Source organism: Grampus griseus, assembly GCF_964374135.1.
Source record: "Grampus griseus genome assembly, chromosome: 12".
NCBI lineage: Eukaryota > Metazoa > Chordata > Mammalia > Artiodactyla > Delphinidae > Grampus > Grampus griseus.
This window is the reverse complement of record NC_139006.1, coordinates 40,451,304-40,474,698: the sequence shown is the minus strand read 5'-3', so window position 1 is coordinate 40,474,698 and position 23,395 is coordinate 40,451,304. Positions and strand designations below refer to the sequence as shown.

The following is a 23,395-nucleotide window of genomic DNA, read 5'->3' as shown; positions in this document are numbered from 1 at the left end:
GGAGGCTTTGAGTTTTAATATGATCCTGTCATCAAAACTGACTCTGTGGGCTTCCCTGGTGGCGCAGTGGTTGAGAGTCCGCCTGCCGATGCAGGGGACACGGGTTCGTGCCCCAGTCCAGGAAGATCCCACATGCCGCGGAGCGGCTGGGCCCGTGAGCCATGGCCGCTGAGCCTGCGTGTCCGGAGCCTGTGCTCCACAACAAGAGAGGCCACAACAGTGAGAGGCCCGCGTATGGCAAAAAAAAAAAAAGAAAGAAAGAAAAACCAAACTGACTTTGTGTCAACTGTTCTCATTGTAATTGAACCTACATCTCCAAAAATGTGTTTTTTAAAATAAAATGTATCAGCTCTTCTATGACAATCATCATGTTTTATCTGTTCTCTAAACCCATTAGGCAAAAAACTGGGAAGATTGACACAACAAAACTTGGAAACGTTGGTGCTCGTTGCTGCTAATAGCTTAATAAGCAACTTCTTAATGCCCACCCGCCTCCACCTCCACCCACCCCCACCAGCCTCAGCCCTCCAGTCTCTCTCCTCCATTCCCCACCCTTCAAAGTGCAGCTCTTCCCACCACACAGCCGGGCCCTTGCTGAAGCCTTACTCAGCCATGTGCATCCCCCAGCACCCTGCCTGCCTGTGAATGCGGGACCATGTGCAGCAGTGTTTCTCCAAGGGAGGCCCACCTGCCTCCGGCACCTCTCGGTCACCTCACATGGCTGGTCAAATGCCTCTTTCTGGGCCTCGCTCCAGACCTACTGAATCTGAGGGTGCGGCTGCGAGAGTAGCCATTTTGAATAAACACTCTATGCCCAGATTTAGAAACCACTCTATCTTATATCTATGACTTGTATTTTAGAACCAGATTCCACGTTCTTCGATTGTTTACAGTTGGCTCAAATGTCCACATACCCATTCACAGAGCCAAAGAAACAACACAACAATCCTAGATGGGAAAAGAAAGCCTCAGCCCAGCACCTGAGAAAAACCATTAAGGGCTTCATGGACTTCCCTGGTGGCACAGTGGTTAAGAATCCGCCTGCCAATGCAGGGGACACGGGTTCGAGCCCTGGTCCAGGAAGATCCCACATGCCGCGGAGCAACTAAGCCCGTGCGCCACAACTACTGAGCCTGCGCTCTAGAGCCCACGAGCCACAAGTACTGAGCCCGTGTGCCACAACTACTGAAGCCTGTGTGCCTAGAGCCTGTGCTCCACAACAAGAGAAGCCACCGCAATGAGAAGCCCATGCACTGCAATGCAGAGTAGCCCACTCCCCGCAACTGGAGAAAGCCCACACGCAGCAACGAAGACCCAATGCAGCCAAAAAAAAAAAAAAAAAAGAAAGGGTTTCAGTTGACCACAAACTCAGTGAGTCAGTATTTGGTGTGGTTGGCTTAAAAGCTAATTCTAATTTAGGCACAGAGATAAAAGTAGAGGAGATGGAACCAAGGAATGTCCCATCGGGCCACATCTACTTTGCAGTGCTCTGTTGAGTCCTAGCGCCCACGTTTTAAAAGAGGTCTGGACAAATTGGCACGTGTTCAAAGGAAAATGCAAAACAGGAGAGTGAGAAGCCTTGGAATAGGCTGCAGTTATCCCCGCTTTCAGTGCATGCAGATCTTGTCCCATGAAGGCAGGGGCCCAAGAGGGCTACTCCCTAAAAACACCTTAATCTCAGAGACCTACAACTGGGTGGACCCACGGGGAGAAGCCAATGTTTGTCAGTTGGGTCTCTGGTGAGACCACAGGAGATGATTCTGGTGATTCCAAGACACAACTGATTGGTACAGACTTCCTGTTCTGTTTCCTTTATTGAGAGGCAAAGAGATGATTCTGCGTTTGACATGAGAAATTTCTAAATTAATTATAATAACTTAGCAAATAGCTGTAATATATCTCAAGCAAGCCACCCCAGTATACAACATAATGATGCCCTTAAGATGAACTCTGTCATGATTATAAAGAAAAAGTAAAAGAGATAAAAGAGGAAAAGTGAGTTTGTTATTATGTATGGGAAATTCCTTTCCAAAGTTCTCACCATGTGAAGAGCATCTGCTCGTAAGATTTGTGCTCTCACTGTTTCTAACGCGTTTATACTTCTCATGACCGCAGGACGGGGGCACTGCCCTTCTGGCCGCCAGTCAGTATGGGCACATGAAGGTGGTGGAGACCTTGCTGAAGCACGGAGCCAACATCCATGACCAACTTTATGTGAGTGTGTTTCAAGGGGGCTCTTGGAGGACACTTGCTCACTCCCTTATCACACATAGCATCGCAGTCTAAATTCCGATGCCAGAAGTGGCATCTGATGCAAAGTATTACAGTTATCAGAGAACTTCAGGGGAGTTGTAAACAGTGTAGAATGATAGAGAAATTAAGAAAGTTGGTGATTAAGATACGACCCGTGGATTTAGGCATTAGGATATATGTATTAAAAGAGCAAAACACTCAGAGGTCACCAAAGAGACCAGTACTGAAGTCAGAATGCCAAGGGTTAAGAGAATGGGAGGTCAATGAGTGATAGTAGAAGGACAGCACTCACCTGAGAAGTATTAAAACAAAGGAGAAAGTTGACGTAAGATAGAAGTTTCACTCATTAGTTATACGCTCCTTTCCTTCTTGACAACCATAGACAATATAAATGCATTTCTGTTTTACTGGCATCATAATCAAAGATGTCATTAAAGATGTCAATCTACTGTATCATTAAATTTTTTTTCCAGGACCAAAAGCATTATGACATTTAAATAAAAATGTTCCTGACAACTTTATCCACCCTTCCAAAGTTCAATACCTATGAAATGAGTGATGGGGGAGGATCCTCTGGTAACAACCCTGTTGAGGACTTGCTCCAGAATTTCTTGTCTGATCATCTCATGGATCTAAAAAGAACAGAAGAACCAATAAAATATTCCTTGGTGACCTTCAGCTTACAATTGTATCAATGCATGTTAGGCAGAATAAAGAACAGTTTGAATATGGGTTAAAAAAAAAAAAAAAAGAAGTGACGTCTGAGACATCAAAGGAAAAAGATAGAGTTAACCAGGTGAGCTTTTTCTATGTAGAAACCCATAATCTTATTTACCCATCTTTGCTCTGCCTTTTAAATCTCTTGCACATATGATATATTTCATGTACCTATGTAATTAAGAGCTTCAAAAATAATGTGATACATACTTATTTGTAACACGACAAGCCCAGTGTATGGACTTGCTGAAAACCAACACAAGTCCTCCTGTTGTAGAGTTATTTGGAAGGAAGAACACAAAAAAGGAGAAATCAAGTTATTTGGAAGAGAAGTGAGGATGGGTGAATGAAGACCTCTGAAATACATGCACGCCATTGACCCTGAAAGGCATTCACTGCCAGTGTGGGTCTGTTTGCCGCTAATTGGCAATTAGCACATTACCCAAGCATTTTTAATGGTCACTCTAATTCCGTAGAATTTATGGCAAATGTTATTCTTGTTTTGGAGGAAAAAATAAAATATGGGGAGATAAAGTGACTTGACAGTCTCATGGTGAAGAGTGGAAGAATTCCTGCTTCCATTTGTCTAGGAACCATATTTTAGGCTATTGTACCACTAGACATGAGCCCTATGCCCAGGGGTGCTATACTTTCATAGACATGTAATGAGATGTGTAGGTGTGAACTTTTCCATTTGAACACCCTTTCCAGAGTTTGCACAGATACCTCTGACAAATCACCAGCCTCTTTCCATAGAAACTAGCCTTAGGCTTTGCACTTCAAAATCTGTTACCACTCTGTGAACCTGTAGCATTCCTGGTTCAGTGACTAAACTACTTGATTGTGGTCTGAAGGAATGATTCTCAACTCTGGCTGTCCATTAGAACCAGGGAGCATTAAAAAAAATTCCACTTCCTGGGCCCACCCCTGACCAACTAAACTGAAGTCTCTGAGGGCAGCTTGGGCAACAGGTGGTTCTGACATGTGGCCACATCTGAGAAACAGGGGTCTGCAGCTCTGTATTTCTTCAACTGTATATAGTGAAGTTGTATCTGAGAGTGTGTATGAGTATATGTATGTGCAGGTTGAATAGGAAGAGCCCCTGTCTTTGGAAAAGGAAAATGGGTTATTGTTTTCATAGCATTACCATTAATAGTCGGCAATCCAAATTGACTGTGGGTATAGATTTTGTACTGTTAGATAACATTCTTCCATAAGGCTCCTTGAAGCAACACTTAATTTTAGAAATGTAGAGTTTGGGGAGATCCCATTCCCATGGTAAATTCCTCTCTGTTATAAGGTAACCTAGAAATTTCATGCACCAGAACTTCCATTTTGTATTAAGACTTTTACCCTTACCTAAACAGTCCAAATATAAATGTTTCCATTAAAAACAGTTGAAATACAGGGCAGGGGGCAGGGAGTGTCAATGATTCTTGAAAACTTCTAGGAACAGAAATGTGTGACGCACAGTAAAAAAAAAAAAAAATCCAATGCATGGAGATCCGTTTTGGAAAATTCCTAAGAGTTATCAGCTGCTAAGGGCAGGGAAGACTTTCTGTGGCAACACAGTAAGGAACAGCTGAAAATTGTATCCCCATATCAAACATTTGCTTAAAAATCTGTACAGGCTGAGACTTCCCTGGCGGTCCAGTGGTTAAGACTCCGAGCTTCCACTGCAGGGGTGCGGGTTTGATCCCTGGTCAGGGAACTAGGATCCCACATGCTGAGTGGCACGGCCAAAAACAAAGAAAGAATCTGTACAGGCTGATTACTTTTTTAATGATTGCGTTGAGGGCAGTCTGGCAGCTCAGCTGACCCCCACTGGAAATTCAGCACCCTCTGCCTGGTTGGACTTGTAGGGAAGGTACTTTGATCCTGTGGTTAATGTTCCTGACTGTGAGGGGTGGTAATTAGCTGGGTTAAGTAGTTTTCCACTTAGGTCTGAAAGTAATGAGGCTCACTCTGTCCTGTGAATGCTGCCTGTGTGAAGTAAGCACCTGGACAGGAGGTGTGCTCTCGACTGACCGATGTACTTGCTGAAATTAACCAATGATACGTCTTCAAGATAAAAGAAACACCCAAAAGATGTACAGGCCCAGTTAAAAAGAAAACTAAAGAAAATTGGAAACAAGCACTTGCTTTGGGCTTTTTATGCACGACTGCTTAGTTGTGTGTATAGGTATTGTTGGCGTCTGCCGGGCTGGCATGGAGAGAATTCATGGACATTCTTACCAGGGTGGGTATTCTGGAAGCATCTTGTGTTTTAAAGCTTAGAGGAACTGCATGTTGGGAGAACATGGATAAGGGAGCATGAAAGAGAAAGGAGTAGGGAATATCTAATTAAAAGGATACTTTTCTTTCCCAATTCATTAGAGCACAGAAAATAGATTTGAGGGATTTCTTTTTTGTTTTCTATTAACAGATTTTTTTTGTTTGTTTTTTAATGAACACTTAAGCTCTCAGTGACAAAAGGACTGCAATGGAAAATTGTATTAAATGTGTATGTTTTTTAAATCTAAATACAAGAGGGTGGACTCTGAGATCATGCAACAAAAGCAGAAGGCAGCTAACGAGAAACCTATGCAGACAGAGGAAAATGATGATTATTTGGAAAACCGAGTTTTCCAGCTAGATGTACCATAAGCTGTATGACCAAGATTTTATAGAGTGAACAGTCATTACATATGTCGTAACTCATCCTTATACAACTGTCTATTTTAAACTTTACCTTTCAGCCTGACTTAGTGTGATGTTTTAGAATGGTTCTTCAATGAAGAAAACGCCACACATGTTAAAAGGGGGGGAGGGGAGGAAATAAAAATCTAATTTCTTTTATAATAAATGTGAAAGATGACTTGTTAACACTTTCAATTTGCTATCTGTCAGGATGGAGCCACTGCACTCTTCCTAGCTGCCCAAGGTGGTTATTTGGATGTGATTCGATTACTGTTGTCCTCAGGAGCAAAGGTCAACCAGCCGAGGCAGGTAATGTTTGCGCGTGCGCATGGGGCGGTAGGAGGGGCGGTCCTGCGGTCCTGCGGCAGCACGTGCCTAAGATAACTAGTCAACACTGGGCGTCTCTAAACCCTTTTGCCTCTGGGTAAAAGTTCATCTTTGATTAGGGTTTTCCCTGTTCTTTGCCTTGGGCTCACCCGAAAGCCTATGAAATCAGGCTGACACCACTATTCAGGATGTTTGCCGTCTGAGGACAAGTACAGACTCTGCCATCTCCTGTTCAAATAAATGATGGCTGTACTGGGGTCAGGAGAGTAGGCTAGCCTGGGACATAGGTAAGTAGAGGCGGGTCAGGTAGCCTTGCCCTTGCTCAGTCTCTCTGTTGATATGCTGCCTTATCTCTTACCCACCACTTCTTGTGCTGAGCCAAAGAGGAGTCCATGTTCTTGGAATCATTACTGGGTTCTGCACCTTCATCTCTCACCATTACAACACCACTGAGACTTCATTTACCAAAAGAAGTTGTTATCTGGCAAATCAATTAACTGATACTTAAAGGAACAGGACTACAAGGTAATACAGGCCACATTTATAAATGGTAAAGAACCATCCAAATGTAAGGTATTATAATTAGCCTCTCATAACTATTTCTGCACTAATCCATTTGTTTTTAATGAAACATTTCAGATTAAGGTAACAGTACTTTAAAGGTAGTTTTCTAGGGAAAAGTCAAGCTGATAACTTACCAGTAAATGACATGCAGGCAGATTCCCACTGTCATGTGGCCTGATATGGGAAGACCTGTATTCTCGTTAGTGAATAGCTATAGGAACCTTAAGGTCGGCCTGAGCTCTTGGCCACAGGCTTCTTCAGACTTTAGAAATCCAAGTGCATAAGGAACGTGAGAAAAGAAAGAGCCTTTGGGCAAAGTGGATTGGAGGTCAGGAATCCTGAGTTTTAGATCCAACTCTGCCACTAACTAGCTGTGTGGTTTTGAACAAGTAAATGAACCTCTCTGGACCTCTGTTACTTTATCTGAAAATTAGAAGGCTGGACAAAATGATCCTGATAATATCTTCAAGTTCCCAAATTTTGATAATTGTTTTATTAAATGTTCACTCTGTATTTCTTGAGCACTTGTCATGTGACAGACACTGCTATGAATATAAGATCATAATTTTAGAATTTTAAAGATGTTCTTAGGTTTGGATGGCCCCAGTAATACTCCTGGGAAAGGATGCTTTTAGAAAAAAATAGCACTTCCATACCTTCCAATGTTGACATTTGGGAATTGGAATTTAGGATTTTCTTGTTGGTCCTTCTTATTTCGAAATCATTGATTGATTCTGAATCAGAGTCTTCATTTTTGAAAATTAATGAAAGGAATTTATTTTAGATTGCTTAAGTTTGATTTGGAGGCCATTATTGAGGGTACCACTGCGAATTTAGAAATGAGAGATTATCAAGATGGTCCAGTCTCTCTGTACATCTGGCACTCCAAAAACTCTGGTTGTAAAGATGCATTATTTGTATGCCTAAGGTACTGTTTGTAAAAAACCAAGTTGACATAAGAGATCATATTTCAAATGTTGCCTGAATTATGTCCATTTAACCCTAAATTGAGTAGTGTGATGGCATTAAAGCCAAGAAGTTGAAGAGTAAGCCATCAGGGCTTCCCTGGTGGCACAGTGATTGAGAGTCTGCCTGCCGATGCAAGGGAAACGGGTTCGTGCCCCAGTCCGGGAAGATCCCACATGCCGCGGAGCGGCTGGGCCCGTGAGCCATGGCTGCTGAGCCTGCGCGTCCGGAGCCTGTGCTCCGCAACGGGAGAGGCCACAACAGTGAGAGGCCCGCGTACCGCAAAAAAAAAAAAAAAAAAAAAAAAAAAAAAGAGTGAGCCATCAGTGCCGTGGTAGCCACAACACGCCACAGCTGTATTTCATCCCTCAGGAGTGAGGATAACCTGGGCAAAGTGGGCGACCCAGCCTGGGAACGGGAGGAGCCCACCCTTAGGTCAAGGAGCAAGTGACATGCTCTTCCAACAACTACATCTAATGCAACTGTTTGGAATTGTGAGTGTCCAGATCTGAAAAGATTGTTATTTAGGGAGAGGTGTTTTATAAAATATGAATTGCTTTAGGGGGGAAAGTGATGAAATTTTTCCTTTTCATAGAGTGCCAGTAACCCCTTTGTACCCTCACACCATAATCTTTTTACTACCACAAGCTTATAGTTAAAGGTGATCTAGCTAGGTCAGACTAGTCCAAGTTCTGTCTTCTGTAAAAGAGTAAACTTCGCATATTTAATTCCATTCCAAGAAAACAAGAAGTGTCAGAAATACAGCAAAAGTGCTATCAACCCCAACTGACTTTGTCACAAGTTATGAAGAGGTTAAAAAAAAAAGTCTAATTAAAAGTTTCCATTAAAATGGCCTGTACGTGGTAGACGGTTATATAGGTAGGACATTTGGAAGCCAATGTTTTATTCTGAAATCTCAGCTGCCACATTGAATCACTGTCAGAAAATTCTTGGATTTACAAAATAAGGACAAAGATATTTGCCTGGTTTAATTTCTTAATATTTTTAGATAAACCTGATTTCTAATTTTTGCTTCGCCATTCCAAGGAGTCCTGACATTTTATGGTACACTGTGCCAGGATGTGAATGAAGCTGCATTGAAATTATTCAGCTAACATTTGATCTGAGCTTCAGGGAACCTGAACGGTAGCAGAAATGACTTTTCCTTGTAATTCTATCACTGAAGAACTAACTGAAAACCTTCTTAGTACTCTTGTAGAAGGAATCCTATGCATAGAGCAAGCCATAGGCAGATTTTGGAATGACTAATTTCTTTTTTTTTCTTTCTTTCTTTTTAATTTTTTATCCCTGGAAAGACTAAATTACTGTTTTGAAACTTGAAAATTTTCCCTTCTAAGCTGTCCTGAATAAAGAGGTCAAGAGTCACAGACATAATTGAAATCCACAGTCATTTAAAACCTCATTTTCAGTTCTCTGTGTCCTCACCAAGTGGAGTTGATATGACTCAAACCTTTTTAATCACTAGCTGAGATGGCTAGTTAGTCTGTTTTCCTACCAACAAAATGCTTTGACATATACTTTTCCCAACTCAACTCACGCAGCCCATTAACATGATGCTTTTATAGAATGGCGAAGGTCGGGCTCTGTTTACCTGGGGCTGAGGTTGGCCAGTCATCACTCATCTTTGTCTAGTCCTCTTAATATGCTAATCAGCATTTCTTTGAAGCCTGACCGAAACGCCATCTTATAAAATGCCTTCTCTATCAGAAGCCTTGGTTTGGACTTGTATGCAGAGATGCTAGGACCCAGACAGTATCCTTTCTCCCAGGTTGTAAGCTTGGAGGGCAACCCAGTGGTGGGCAACGGGCAACATAGAGTCAGCAGATGGGTGCAGTGTCCTGAGGGTTCCGAGAAGGGAGCGGACCACAGTAGGGAGGCCCTGCTGCTTGCATGCCCTCTACTCTCAGAAAAGCCGTGTTGACCGCCAGAGGACACCCTGTGGCCTGGGCAGAGTGCCCATAAGGCCTGGAAGGCTGCAGGGCATGGTGATCAGTGACTGGGAACTGGAACAAGGCTCCAATACAGGGCCCGGGCTCCTGAGCAGGACAGGAGGATTCTAAGAGCCAGCTAGGAAGCCAGAGCCACGTCTTGGGGCTGGGATTGCGGATGGGGGAAGTGAGCAACTTGGTAGTTACAGGGATATGGATAAGAAAATGAAACACAGTCCCAGTTTTGCTCATGAACTGTATGACCTTGAACAAATCGCTTTGTCTCCCTGAATCTCATTTTTTTTCTTCTGTAAAACCATGATAATGATGGTACCTTTGCTATAGGAATACCGTGAGAATTAAAAAAATAACTGATCCCTGCAAAACTCTTCATGCAGTGGCCAGTATAAACCGAGTACCTAGTAAATGTTAGGTATGGTATTATCATTTCTATTCCATCCAGGCCTTCCTGGAATAGAAAACCCATCAGAAATCAAGGCTGCTCTCTTTCCCTCGTAAGCCAAGTTGTCTCTGTCATCTCAAGGTCCCTTCTTTCCGGTCTTTCTCTCTCCCTACTCCTTTTCATTTTGATCAGCTTCCTCTGCCTACGTATCTTGTATGCGGTCCCCAAGTATACAGCTCAGACTCCCAGACTCTCGGCGTAGCCATGTCACTGTCGCAGCTCATCCCTGCCCTCCAGGCCACAGTGGACTGGCTGGCCTGCCCATCCTCAGTCTGATCACTTGTGGCTGGGAGAATGGGTCAGGGTGTGGGCAATGCAGGCATCTAGTAACATCTTTTACAGATTCATTTGCTGGACCAAGGACACAGAGTAGAGGGACCCAGTACTGAGAAATGGGCTCCAGGGCCGGTAGCAAAGTGTCTCCATATTGAACCCCCCTGTGTTACTGATGAGGTTCCTTGAACCCCCAACTTAGAATAGAATTGGTCCCCAGCACTTGCTGTCTGGCTCAAGCCTGCAGGTGAAGTAGCCTAAGTATAGGTACTGGAAGGCAGTAGAAGCAAAGAGTTAGTGCCACTTAATACACTTGTTGCCATGGGAGAGAATGGCTTTATGGTTTTAATTCTTTTTTCTAAATCATCTTTAGGAGCCTAAATAAGACCAAATAAAATTTAGTCTCTAATACAAGTCACATCATATACTCCATCTCATGCTGTGACCTCTCTATAAAAATATATTAGAGGAGACTTGAAAATATTATCTCAAATGGAATGAGGGAATAACAGAGCTGGAAGGAACTGCAAAAGTCCCCTATTTAACCATCCATCAGGTACTAGAAGCTGATTGGGAATCAGCCACTGGCAAGCCTCTGCAGGCGTGGGGAACTCATTGCTACCTCATCAGCTCATTCAGTCTTTAACCAGCCCTCCTTATCATTCCTTTCTTACATGGAGCCAGTGTACCACTTGGTATGCAAAATAAATTTTTTTCCGCTTGTCATGCACACAAATAGTAAACAACAGCTGTCATAACCCCAGTGAATCCCATCTTCTTCAAGCAAAGTGTTCTATTTCTTTAAAAAAAAAGTGCAGCTGAGATTGTAACTTCTACTTCATGACAATTTCTTTGATTTAATATACTTTAAAACTGTATATTTTTGTCAAGAAGTATTTTAAAACTCACATAAATATTTTCAGACGTTTTTCCTACTCCGATTCTCTCCAAAGCTCTACAAAAAAGAAGCTAAATCGACTGAATTGCCCTCATTTTTATTATGAAGCCATCTTCACAATGAAGAAGCTGACTATTGTAATAGAAGGAAAATATATGACAAGGCAGAAATTGAGGTGTACGGAAGAGGAAAACCTGTCCTCTTCACAAACTAGATAATCAACTGATAAGTAATTGGATCTGACAAGAGTTCTCTAATTCACATTCAACTTCCTGGGTTCAAAAATCAGCTTTGGAGAAGTAAGCACCGGTAAGGAAATACACAGCTTTCCCCCAAATCTCATTTTCCCAATCGTTCTTACCTGCTCGGTCAGTTATCTTACAGGGTAACTGGGAGAATCAAATTAGATAAAGAACATGGAATGCTTTGTAGACAAAAGTACAAATTAAATTACTTACTGCTTTTCATGATAAATAATATCCAGATCCATTTTCTAAGCATCTGTTGGCCACTCCTTGTGCTTAGCACATTTCTGTATGTTTTCTCCTTCACAAGTATCTCTGTGAGGCTAATGTTTTTGCAGAAGGGGACGATGAGGCTCAGAGGGATTTCCCTAAGGTCTCACAACCAGGAAGTGGTGACTTTTTTTCCCACCTACTATGACTATTGCAATTAAGGTGATAACATTTGATAAAATATAGAAACATTACTGTTATAATATAATAGTTGTTGCTGATATAGCACCTCTCAGCACTTTCCCACATAGTAGTGTCAATTAATAGAATTTAAAAACAACCAAACCCTTGGAAAGCACGGGGAACAGCCTGCTGGCTGCCTTTCCTTGCCTGCCCTCTGGCGGCGATGACAAAGAACAGATGAACCCAGAGCGGGCAGAAGGGGAAAGTGCATCCGCATCTGAGCCCAGGAAAATCCTTTGTGGAGCCCAGACCCTCTGTCCGGTCTCCCAGGGCCCTGCCCACAGCCCTTGGGCTGTAGCCAGCTGGATTTCCCCCAGATCCTTCTAGGCTCCTGATTTGCCATCACCCCACTCAAAGGTCTTGGTCCTCTGTCCCTTTGCCAGGACAGCAGTGGGCAGTGACCCTGCTCCTGCTGCAGGTGGTACACTGGAGCTGAAATGATATCCTCCAGCAGAAAGTGAAACTTTAGCTTCTGTACCTGAATCATCTTGCTCTCAGCCCACAGTCCCACTGATGAATAATTCAGTCTTACATGACTAAGGCAGTCTCTTTGGGTCCCATTACCTTAATTGCGTTTGAGGTTAAGGTTAGTCAGTTCTGGGTTCTCCCTCTTCCTGACCTTCTCTCCAGGTGACCCAAGTTCTCAGAGGTCAGACTATCACCCTGGCATTGGAGTTGGGATGGGGATGCTCGTGTCTGCTCCTTGTGCTGGCTTGTCAGCCTCCCTGGTCCCTGAGCATCCTGCATTGGTCCCCGAAGGCGCAGCTGGTCCACCATATGTGGGCCCTGCCATCATCTACGTCCCTGATGTCCCGTGGCCTTATCTCCCCAACCCAGGCTTACTCCAGGCCACTGTTCAGCCAGCACTTCTGATTTCCTTCAGGCAGGCAGGCAGGGACTCCTGGGGGAATGTGGGCCCAGGGTATTGGGAGCGTGTCCAACATGGGTCCAGACGGCTCCCACGGCCGTTTCTCTTCTACCTGTGAGGCACCGGCCAAACACAGAGCTCCTTAGGGGGCTTGCAGTTTTCCTGGGTTTCATTCCAAGAACAGGAGAAAATCCTTTCCTATCTGGAATTCACTATAATTTATCTGGGTGTTTCTAGCACCCTAGCTTACCCAACCCAGATTCAACCCAGAGCAGGAGGAAAACATAGACACTCATGACCCTGCCTCCCCCATTCCTCTCTAGTGCCTCCCTCCTGCACTAGAAGGGTTTTCTAGTTTCCTTTCTGTCCAGCAGGAACCACCCTCCTTGCTGTCAACTCCTTCTCTGTCCCCTGGATGTTTCACCTCTTCTTCTCTGGAGCAACATACCTCAGCTTCATGGCTCAGTGTGCACAGAAAAAGGGTCACTGGGCACATAATACACAGCAGGCTTTACCAAAACTATGAATCTGCTGTAGCTGGGCACTGTGCGGCAGCCCCCAGAAGACGCAGTATCACATCCTGCATAAAATTATGGTCCCTGAGAATGACATGGCTTGGAAGGATTCTGGACACAAGAGCAGAGTGGGAGCAATGTCTTTAGCTTTCTGACCCTCAGACCGGCCTCAGAGGAAATCGCCCCCTCTCCTGTAGGAATGAGGGGGCCCCACGAAGCAGGGTGTGTTGTGTGAACCCACCCGTAAAGCAAACAGGCAGAGTCTGGGCAAAATAAGGACAGGCTGGCCTCTCCCCGGGTTTGTCGAATTTGGTTCTGCTTGGTATGCCTGCAACACAGCCGCTTCCCACGCGTGTTCCCTGGAGCCCCGTGAAAGGTCCTGCCGTGCAATGGCTTTTATAAGCCAAGATCTGAATACTGGCACTTACCCAAGTAGTCCGGGCACTGCCCAATGCCAGCCTACTTACGTGGGTCAGAATCACCCTCGTCGTGGGCCGTTGGGAGCCCTCCCTGGGGCGTAACCCGCCATCCCGTGGATGCTGTGTCCTCTCCCCGCAGGACGGCACGGCGCCGCTGTGGATCGCGTCGCAGATGGGCCACAGCGAGGTGGTACGTGTGATGCTGCTGCGCGGAGCCGACCGCGACGCCGCCCGCCACGTGAGTGCGAGGACTGCCGCGCGCACGCGCGGGCTCGGATGGGGACGTCTTCCATTGAAGCCTTGACCTCCGAGTTTAACTCAACTGAAACGTGCGGAGGAGACGCAGTTTTATTCTGTCTCTTCCTCACCGGGGTTTTCTCCCAACCTCCGCCTGCTCTTCAGCAGGAAAACAAGGGAAAGGTCTGAATCAGTTGAAACCTAGCAACTGCTGCTCAGTCCCTCTAAGGGGAAAATATTGAATTCCTTGAGCTCCTCCTCCACCTGGGCTGACCTCTGGATGACCCGGGAGGACCAGGTAGGAGACTCAGGCCTCGGCTGCCCTTGGGGATGTGTCCGCCAGCGGCTGCTGGTCTGCCTGGCGCTGTGCCTCCTGTTGGCCTCCAGGCCACAGTGCAGCTGGCTCGCGGGGTCTGTGGTTTGGGGTCCTCGGTGCCCCGGCTCCCCGAGCTGCAGACCCCCACACCACATCCCCCATCGGCCTCCACTTAGCCTCTGTTGGGGTCACTTCATTTTTTTTTTTTTTTACAGTATCTGGCCTTTTTGCCCTTAATATTACCTTGCCTGTGTGACCCACCTCCACTCTCCCAAGTCTGAGCCCACAAAGGGGGAAACCAAAATACACATTCCTGACCACTTCTCTGTCCTCTCTTCCACTCTCTCTTTTTTCCTTCCCACAATCTCTGAAGTCAGAAAGGAAAAATCCTCTATTCTCATCTTCCTCCTGATTCCAGCTAAACCTTTAGAGCAGCCTGGGGTGTTTCCTTTACTACAGGAGAACTCTGTGAGCAAAATCCTCCAAATACAGAAATTGATGCGTGAAAGTAGGAGGAAGGGGGAATTGGAAAATCTCTTCTCAGGCCAGAAAAGGATGACAGAGCTTAATATTAATTTTTGAACTTGTCTTTTCATTCTTTTTTTAACAGATTTCAATCTATCCCCTTCTTACTCTCCCCCCATCACCACTACCACAGGTAGGCAGGTACCCAGGACAGACTAGAGCAAGGCTGTATACACGGGAAGGCAAAAAGAAAAGCAATTTAAAATTTTAAAACAGTAGATACAGTTCAACAATTATTTAAATCATTAAAAACAGTTCAACTGGGAATTCCCTGGCGGTCCAGTGGTTAGGACTCCACACTTCTACTGCCAAGGGCACAGGTTCAATCCTTGGCAGGAAACTAAGATCCCACAAGCCGCACAGTGAAAAATACTTTAAAAAAAAAGTTCAACAATTAATTTCTAAGTCATGAACGCAGAGAATGCCTCTTTAGTCCATCTGTGTTCTAAAAATATCCTCCTGAAATTCCCCTTGTTCCTGTACCCAATATTCTAAGGGACTAGAAGACCATGAATTCCCAGATGGCAGGGTTTGAAGATACTGTAATAAGTCACATATTTTGTGTGGTATTCTTTCACGCAGAATTAACTGTTTAATATGCTCTAAAATGATTTTAGATTAAGAGACGTTGCAGGCCTCTGCTTTCATTTACACATTTTGCCTCCTTCTGACAAGCACATTCCCAGTTCTCAACCAACATTTCATTATTATCCAACACACACATATGTTAATAATCAACTTTTCTTTTCCTCTCTCTGTAAAGGATGGTACAACGGCATTACTGAAGGCAGCCAACAAAGGGTATAATGATGTCATAAAAGAGTTGCTGAAATTCTCACCCACCCTCGGTATTTTGAAGGTAAGACCTACAGAGAAAATTTTACCAACTGTAAAAGAGAGAGGATAGAAATTTAAGAAGTCCACACTGGGGACTGCAGTAGAATCTGGGTACCATTTGCATGGTTAGTTGTGTTACTGAGAGAACATGCCTACAATTTATCCATGTTAGAGATTCCCGGGCACTGGTAGAAATGGGAAGGTAATAAAAAGAGTGAACCGGAGTCTGTAGCTACCAAGTTTTCTAGGGGGAAAAAAAATTAAACAATAGTACTGAAATTGCTAACTTGGAAATCACCCATATTGATATATCATTGGAAGATTTGTGAAATCCTCCACAAATGAAACACATGATTTGTGTCCCAGAAAACATGAGGGATAGGAACTCACATTCCTTCTCTTCATTATCTGGGGCAAAGAACCACATCGTTACCTTAGGTGGAATGATATAAGCCTCAAACATCTGGACACGTCAGAGAATGTGTCATTCTGGAGGGCTGCGTCTTCCAGAAAACAGAGCCCCGAAACTCCTTTTTTAAGTTGTAATCATTTTGGATTAAAATATTCCTCAACTAGAGTATCTACCAGAGGTTGGCAGTCTTTTTCAATAAAGGACCAGGTAACAAATATTTTAGTCTTTGTGGGCCGTACAGTCTGTGTTGGAACTGCTCCACTCAGCCATTGTAGAAAGCAGGCAGCCGTAGAAAATACGGCAACAGCAAAAAGTATGCCTGCATCCGATCAGACTTTATTTATGGATGTTGTATTTCTAAAATTTTATATTTTTACGTGTCACAAAATAGTCTTCTTTTTTAAATTTTAAAATGCTGAGCTCATCAGGATGTAGAAAAACAGGCGGGGCAGGGGGAGGGGGGAGTTAGATTTGTCCTGCGGGCTGTAGTTTGCTGACTCCTGGTATACACTCTAGCGTTTTGTTAAATAGAGGACACCAAACCTGTTCTAAACTTGGGACAGTAGTTTAGCACTTTTTTGGATTTATTGATGTATCTGAAGTCTACTTGCCCTTTAGATGCCTTCTGTCTGATCTTTATGGGTTTAGGCTCCGTTGTTGCTCTCAGCTGATACGGAGCTGCTGTTGGTATGCCGTTCTCTCTTGCCCCAGTGAGCTAATTCTAATCTTCCATGAGCTTACGAGTCAAAAAAGCTGTACTTTGTACTTGTAAAACTTGTTTGGCAAGTAAGAATAAACAGTCTGTGAAAATGAATTCTCTATGAATAAAAGAAACTAGCTCCAGAAATGGACTTTGCAATATCTAGTCGTGTTGCAGACAGCTTTTAGGCTTAGTTTTTTATTCTTAGCCACACTGCACTTCGGCAACACTGGTAAGTTGGTTAAGATTTTGATAAGTGAAATATTACCAGATTAGTGTATTGCTGCACATGGCAAACATGGTGAAGCAAACAGGGAAAACGGCTACTTTGCTGGAGTTTTTCTCTGGGTATGATATTTAACGTGCCTACAAGATCAGAAAGTGTTTTACGTATATATATGAAGTAGCTAATTTGAAAACTAAGCTTGCATTTAGGTACTATTCACAGACATATGTACCTTCTAGAACAGATGTCTTGTGACTGCCCATCGTTCTTATATTGGGTTTATTATATTCTCTTTTCCCCTCCCAGAATCCAGCTACACGCTGCGCATAGCTGCTTCCTTATGTCAATAAATATTTGCAGTAAATTCCATAAAATGTCAGCAACCTATCCACTAGACCCCTCAGTACCCAGAAATGCTCCAACTCAGGGCTGGGGTCGGGGGTGGTCCTCAACGCACCTACTCTTACTCTTAAGCCGTGTAGCTCCCAGTCGCTCTCCTACCCACCTGCGCGTGTGGAGTGTGTACAGCTGGGTTGACAACTCGGCCCATAGGTGAGCAGGCTATTCCTCCAGCCTTGCAGAAGTGTGCTCACCAAAAGCACAAAGACCTTAAGAAAAAAAAATGTTTGACGTAGCATTGTTGTTTTTCCCACAGCAAGTTCTGATGCCTCTACAACGGACCAAGTGAGCATGAAATCATGTACACGCTGGGCAGGTGCCTTATTTCACTTGCAAAAGGTTATTGGCAATATTTATACTGACCATACACGGTGTCCCTGAGGACACTGTACTAGGTGCTGATGTGACTTTGGAAAGGGAAGATAAGGATGAGCAAGGCTCTAGCATTACAGTCTCATCAGGCCGAGTGCTGATGGCTGTGAGCTCTCTCCTGACACACACTGTCCTTTTCTCCTAGAATGGGACCTCAGCACTCCATGTGGCAGTGCTCAGCGGAAATATTAAGACAGTCGCGCTGCTCCTGGAAGCAGGGGCAGACCCAGCCCTGAGAAACAAGGTACCGTCTTAGTCATCTTTTCCCTCCATCGGGCGCCTGTGCAAAGAGATAAGGCGGCGTCTGCTGAAGCCAAGACAGCATCTTGGCTCCAGTCGCTCCTCATCCTTGGGCATAGTAAGGGCATAAAATGTTGTCATCATAGGTTATGAGTGAGCAGTACATTTGGACCCAGAGGACTATACTAAAACCCCTCTATTATCAGTGATTTTCAGGTAACAGTGGGGCGGGGGTAGGGGGCAGTGGTTGTGGGGAGTAAGGTTGTAAGTATTCTATCATCAGAGAAGTGTCCTAAAAATGTCAAAGTTCCGGTAGTTTAATCACCATCCTCCGTGAGTTGGATACTGGTACCTTGAGAATTGCCTGTGCTCTATTTGGTGACCTCATGGGGAAGATGTTGCTTTTTATATTGTTAACAGGACTTTGCCCCACAGTTCCAAAACCAACCCATATTTTTTTTAATTGAAGTATAGTTGAGCAAAACCAACCCATATTTTTTCACAGCTCAAAAATTGTCTTAGTTTTCAATTAAGCCAAACTTGGAGGTGGGAGGATGCCCAGTAACAAATGACTGTCATTGTATTTCCTCCTACTCAACATCTGCATAAGCAGTCACAAGTAGAGACTGGGGGTGGGAGAGTAGCCTAGGAAAGGTCTAGAGGAAGCACACTGAAACTACTGACTTTTGAAGGAAGAAGTATGGTGGGGACTTATTAACAAGGGAGGGTATGAAAAGCAACTTTCACTTTATACTTAGATAGTGTTTGAATTTTTATAAGCATCTATTACTGTGTTAGATTTTATTAATAAAACCAAAATCATATAACATTTCATGATATTTTTAAAAGAAACTATTAAGAAGTGCAATTAGACAACATGCCAAGAGCCGCCACTTTTTCTCATTCCACTTAGCACGTGGAATTATTACTTCCCCTGTTCCTATCTTTGAACTACTTGAAGACAACATTTCTGTTTATTTCTTCCTGAGATACATGGGTTTGTTTTCCATTAGCTGGTCTGGCTGTGTGATGAGCCCGCTGAAATCACAATTGCTCTCTTATCTTTGCACCTTGGACACAGATGTCCTAAAAAGATCGGTCTTCGTTGCTAAGCCACCCAGTACTGAATTAAGGCAGTTTCTTTACATAGAAACTGAAAGATGCAATCCCTTGTGTGTCTCGTGGAATCTCAGCAATAATGGTTATGGGGAATTTCCAGTGACCAAAATGCTGGTCTTTGGAGTGTCTGTGTAGCTGCCTGTGTTGGAGTTTTATCCTGCAGAAGCCCTTGGAGAGCCGGGAGTAGCTGCCAGGAAGCTGCACGCCTGCACACCAGGCAGCCTGTAGAAGCCAGGCTCTTCAGAGGCAGCTCCAGAAGCAAGGGTGTTGGGATTCCAGCAGCCACTCAGGACTCTTGAGGGGGTATTCTTGACCTTTATTCATTCATCTAACAAACACTTATTGAGTGCCTGCTAGATGCCATGCACTGTGCTGTGAACATTGTCTATGGGGAGATAATAGTGAAAGAGATTCACATAGTGTCTGTCTTCATGGGGCTCAGAGTTTACTGGGGAATAAAGATAATTAAACAAGCAATTGCAACACACAGTGACAAGGGCTGTCAGCAGGAAGTGAAGAACGCTATCGAAGGCTTCCTGGAGAGAGTCACTTTTCAGCCAGTACAGAAGCACCCTTCTGCTCTAGGGGCTCCAGGACTTCTGCTCTGGGGCAGATGCCAGAGGAGAGGGTAACCAATGGCCCAGTACCTCTCCCCACACAGTAGCCATCCCCATGGGTGTGGGGATCCCATGTTCCTGATACCCCCAACTGAGGACTCAGAACATATCTTCTCCCAGGAGCAGTGGGGACAGAGAGTGGTATGGTGCTGTGGGTCATGAGTATGGACCTATGGTCCTGCTCCATAATGAGTAAGATGGCCTTTAGGAGCTAGCCTGGGCGCTAGCCATCATAACCTGAGCAACTTGAGAATTCAGTGGGGACCCTCCTGACAGAGGAGTGAGACCAGGTTTTTAAAACTATATGGATGACACACAGAACAGTGATGTGATTGACTGAAGCAACACAGTTTGAGAGTATAAAGCCTATTTTAATGGTAATGGATATGGACATTCATGGAGATGGTCACACACACCATAACTTAACAAGCTTGTAGACAGAGGTGCAGCTTCTTAGATCCACTCCTCTTCCTGACTGTACAGGATCCTCTGGCTACCTGCCAGCCTGTCACCAAGGACCAGTAACCGGTGCAAAACAGTTAGTTCTTCGTGAGGGTACTCTGAGACTGGATGCTGCTCAGGTCCGTTCTCCAGGAGCATTATTCTCAGCCCCAGGCATTAGGCCTGTACAACATCTGCTCCTGAGGAACTAAGCTAATACTAGACTTAACCCCACAGAGGGGTCTCTGGTCTAAGGCAGCATCGAATAGCACCTCTTGTTAGAGTCAGTCCAGCACCAGCATCAAGGGTCCTTTGGGTGGGCAGGAGTGCAGCTGCAGGACATGCTGCACAGCAGACCACTGTGGCAAACTCATCATTCCCAGCAAGTGAGGTCCCAGCCAGTAGGTGGGGGTCAGAGGGCAGGATCCAGCCTAGAAGGTAGGTATTGCAGGAGCTTCACCTAAGATCAGGGTTTCAGATAGAGCAGCCGGGGTTCCAGGTTTAACTGCAGGGGAAAAAAACAACTATATCCAAGTTCTCTCCCTGATGTGGTTGCCCTTCTACCCTTTAATTGCCTCTCCCCTGAATTCCCAAGAACATCCTTTTATTCATCTGTAACAACTGTTCTCAAAGTGTGTTCCGTGGACCCTTGGGGTGTCCTCAAAACCCTTTCAAGGGTTCTAATAGGTCGAAACAATATTCTTAATAATACAGAGACACTATTTGCCCTTTTTCGCTGTGCCGACATTTGCCGTAATGGTACAAAGGCAATGACGGATGAAACTGTTGGCACCTTAACACGCATCAAAGCAGGGTCACAAACTGTAGCGGCAAATGATTGTACAAACCTCTAAGTTATTTTACACGTTGTAGATTATTTTATAAAAATACCAGTTTTACCTAAGAATATCTTTGATGAAGCAGCAAACAATTTTAATTTTATGAAACCTTGACCCTTGCTGTATGTCTTTTTACTATGTAACAAAATTCGAAGTTTGCACCAAGCACTTCTGCTGTAGGCTGAAGCACATGGTTGTCTCAGGAAAAGCACTTGTGCAATTGTTTGAGTTACAAAGGGAGCCAGCCACTTTTGGGGGGGAGCTCCACTTTTACTTGAAAGAACGAACTTGTATCCATCACATGAGCCTGACAGCTTCCCGATACCTGTAGCTTTTCTGATGAATCAGTGATAATATTAATGAATGACGTGAGCTTTGAGGATTGTATAATAAAATGTGTCAACATTTGGAAGATCTGCATAACTCAGTGAGCTACTATTTTCTAAATGGCCGGTACATGATGTTACAAACATGCATAGGTAAAAAAATCCACCTGCAGATAGATAGACCTATGGATTTTAATGCAACAGAGTAGAAAAATTCATTGATGTGGTTTCAAATTCCACATGGCAATTTAGCTTTAAGATAATTGATTGGATACAGAAGCAGATATAAGAATCCAATTGTCTTCTTTTAAGCTACACAGTAAAGACATATGCAAAACTGTTAACAGTGCTACGCTTCTAACTTTTCTGTTTTTGAAAATTTAGTTCTTTTTCATAAATATGTTATTTATGTTAACCTGTAATGGGTTTATTATTTTTAATGAATTAATAAATATACTTAATTTTTTTTCAGTTTTGATTAGTTAAAAACAAAAGCTCTTTTGGGTCCTCAATAATTTTTAAGAGTGTACAGAAGTCTTGAGACTAAAAAGTTTGGGAACCATTGCCCTATAATGTCTATTTCTTAAGATAGGGACTCACTCACAAAGTAAACACTTACAGAATGTGTCTCAGCAGCACTGTGAAAAGAAAGGACATAGAGTGAGGCTGGATCAGGTGGGGTGTCGGGCCACTGAAGCTGTTCTTCCCTGTGTGTCTTATGCTCTGGGTGTTTCCTAACTCTGCCTTCTCATCAAAAGATGGGTCTCAAGTCCCTAGCAGACAGACTGCCTTATATAATAAACTAATAAGTTATCAAATCGATTTATTTACAACATACTAGATAAGCTAGGCATTGTGCTGGAAACGAGGATGCAGTGATTAATAAGATATGGACCCTGGCCTCCTGGATATTATAGCCTAGTAAGGGATATGGCTAGATAGAAAAAATAACTCTAAAAGACAAATATCATATGATATCATTTATAGGTCAAATCTGAAATATGATACAAATGCACCTATTAATAAAACAGAAACAGACTCACAGACATAGAAAACAAACTTATGGTTACTAAAGTGGAAAGGGAGGGAAGGATAAAATAGGAGTTTGGGATTAGCAGATATAAACTACCATATATAAAATAAATAAACAATAAGAGCCTACTGTATAGCACGGGGGACCATATTTCAATATCTTGTAATAAACCATAATGGAAAAGAACATGAAAAGGAATATATGTGTTTGTGTGTGTGTGTGTGTGTGTGTGTGTGTATCTGAATCACTGTGCTGTACCCCCGAAACTAACACAACATTGTAAATCAACTATACTGCAAAAAATTTTAAAAAGAAAAATAACTAACAATGAGATAAGAAAGTAACCAGTGATATTTATATTTAAATACATTTAAAGAAAACCTTTAATGCCTTGATACAAAAGACTGAGTCCAGTGGGGTTTTTCATCAGTGGAGGAGCAAGTGTGGGTCAGGGGCCCCTCTTTGGAGTCCCTGAAACCACACCAACTGTGGGAATTCACTCATGCCTATCCTATCTTCTTTCAGGCCAATGAACTTCCGGCAGAACTAACCAAAAATGAACGTATATTGCATCTCCTCCGAAGTAAAGAAGGACACAGGAAGAGCTAACTTAGTTTCATATTCGACTGAAAGATAGAAACCTTAATCATATTGTCCAAAAAGAAATTGCTTTTCAAATAGTGTTGGAAATTCCTAGAAGAAGGAAAACGCCCAGAATGCCCACGCTGGGTCCCTGACCAAGAAGAGCTGTGCTTTGTGCCCTTAGTCAAAAGCAGAGCAGCTCAGGGACCCCTTCCTCTCATGTAGTGGGCTTCTCACACTGGCCTGTAGCCCCACTCCAGGGGGCCTGGCATGTTCGTGGAGTTCACAGAAACTCATTTTAAACTACATCAACTTGGGTCTTTCAGTTAAACTCTAAGATAGAGTTAAACCCTCTGTCTTAAAAATAGAAACAGAAAGGAAGCAGAAAGCTTTGTTCCTTTAAAAAGACTGAAAGTCTGACCTTCAGTGAATTGGTGCACTTTTGCTTTTGTGTTAAATGTATGTGTGCTCAAAGATATGGCTCCATCGTACTTTACATATATTTGTATGTCATTTCCAGTGTAAAATGTTCTCCTCTATGAATCAATAATGTATAAAGTTATATTATTGAAAAGCCACTTCTGA

At 43.6% G+C, this 23,395-nt stretch overlaps 1 protein-coding gene across 1 annotated transcript in view; it reads left to right on the top strand.

Moving 5' to 3' along the window:
* The window catches only part of ANKRD29 (ankyrin repeat domain 29), a gene marked incomplete at its 3' end in the record, with an annotated part of 42,286 nt that extends 19,428 nt beyond the window's left edge, over positions 1-22,858 (top strand). Inside the window, 7 exon segments of the mRNA XM_082668271.1 lie at positions 2,116-2,214; positions 5,860-5,958; positions 13,729-13,827; positions 15,431-15,526; positions 17,759-17,857; positions 22,754-22,834; positions 22,838-22,858. Of these exon segments, the coding sequence (XP_082524397.1) occupies positions 2,116-2,214; positions 5,860-5,958; positions 13,729-13,827; positions 15,431-15,526; positions 17,759-17,857; positions 22,754-22,834; positions 22,838-22,858 (594 nt within the window).
* Between the last annotated feature and the right edge of the window lie 537 nt (positions 22,859-23,395).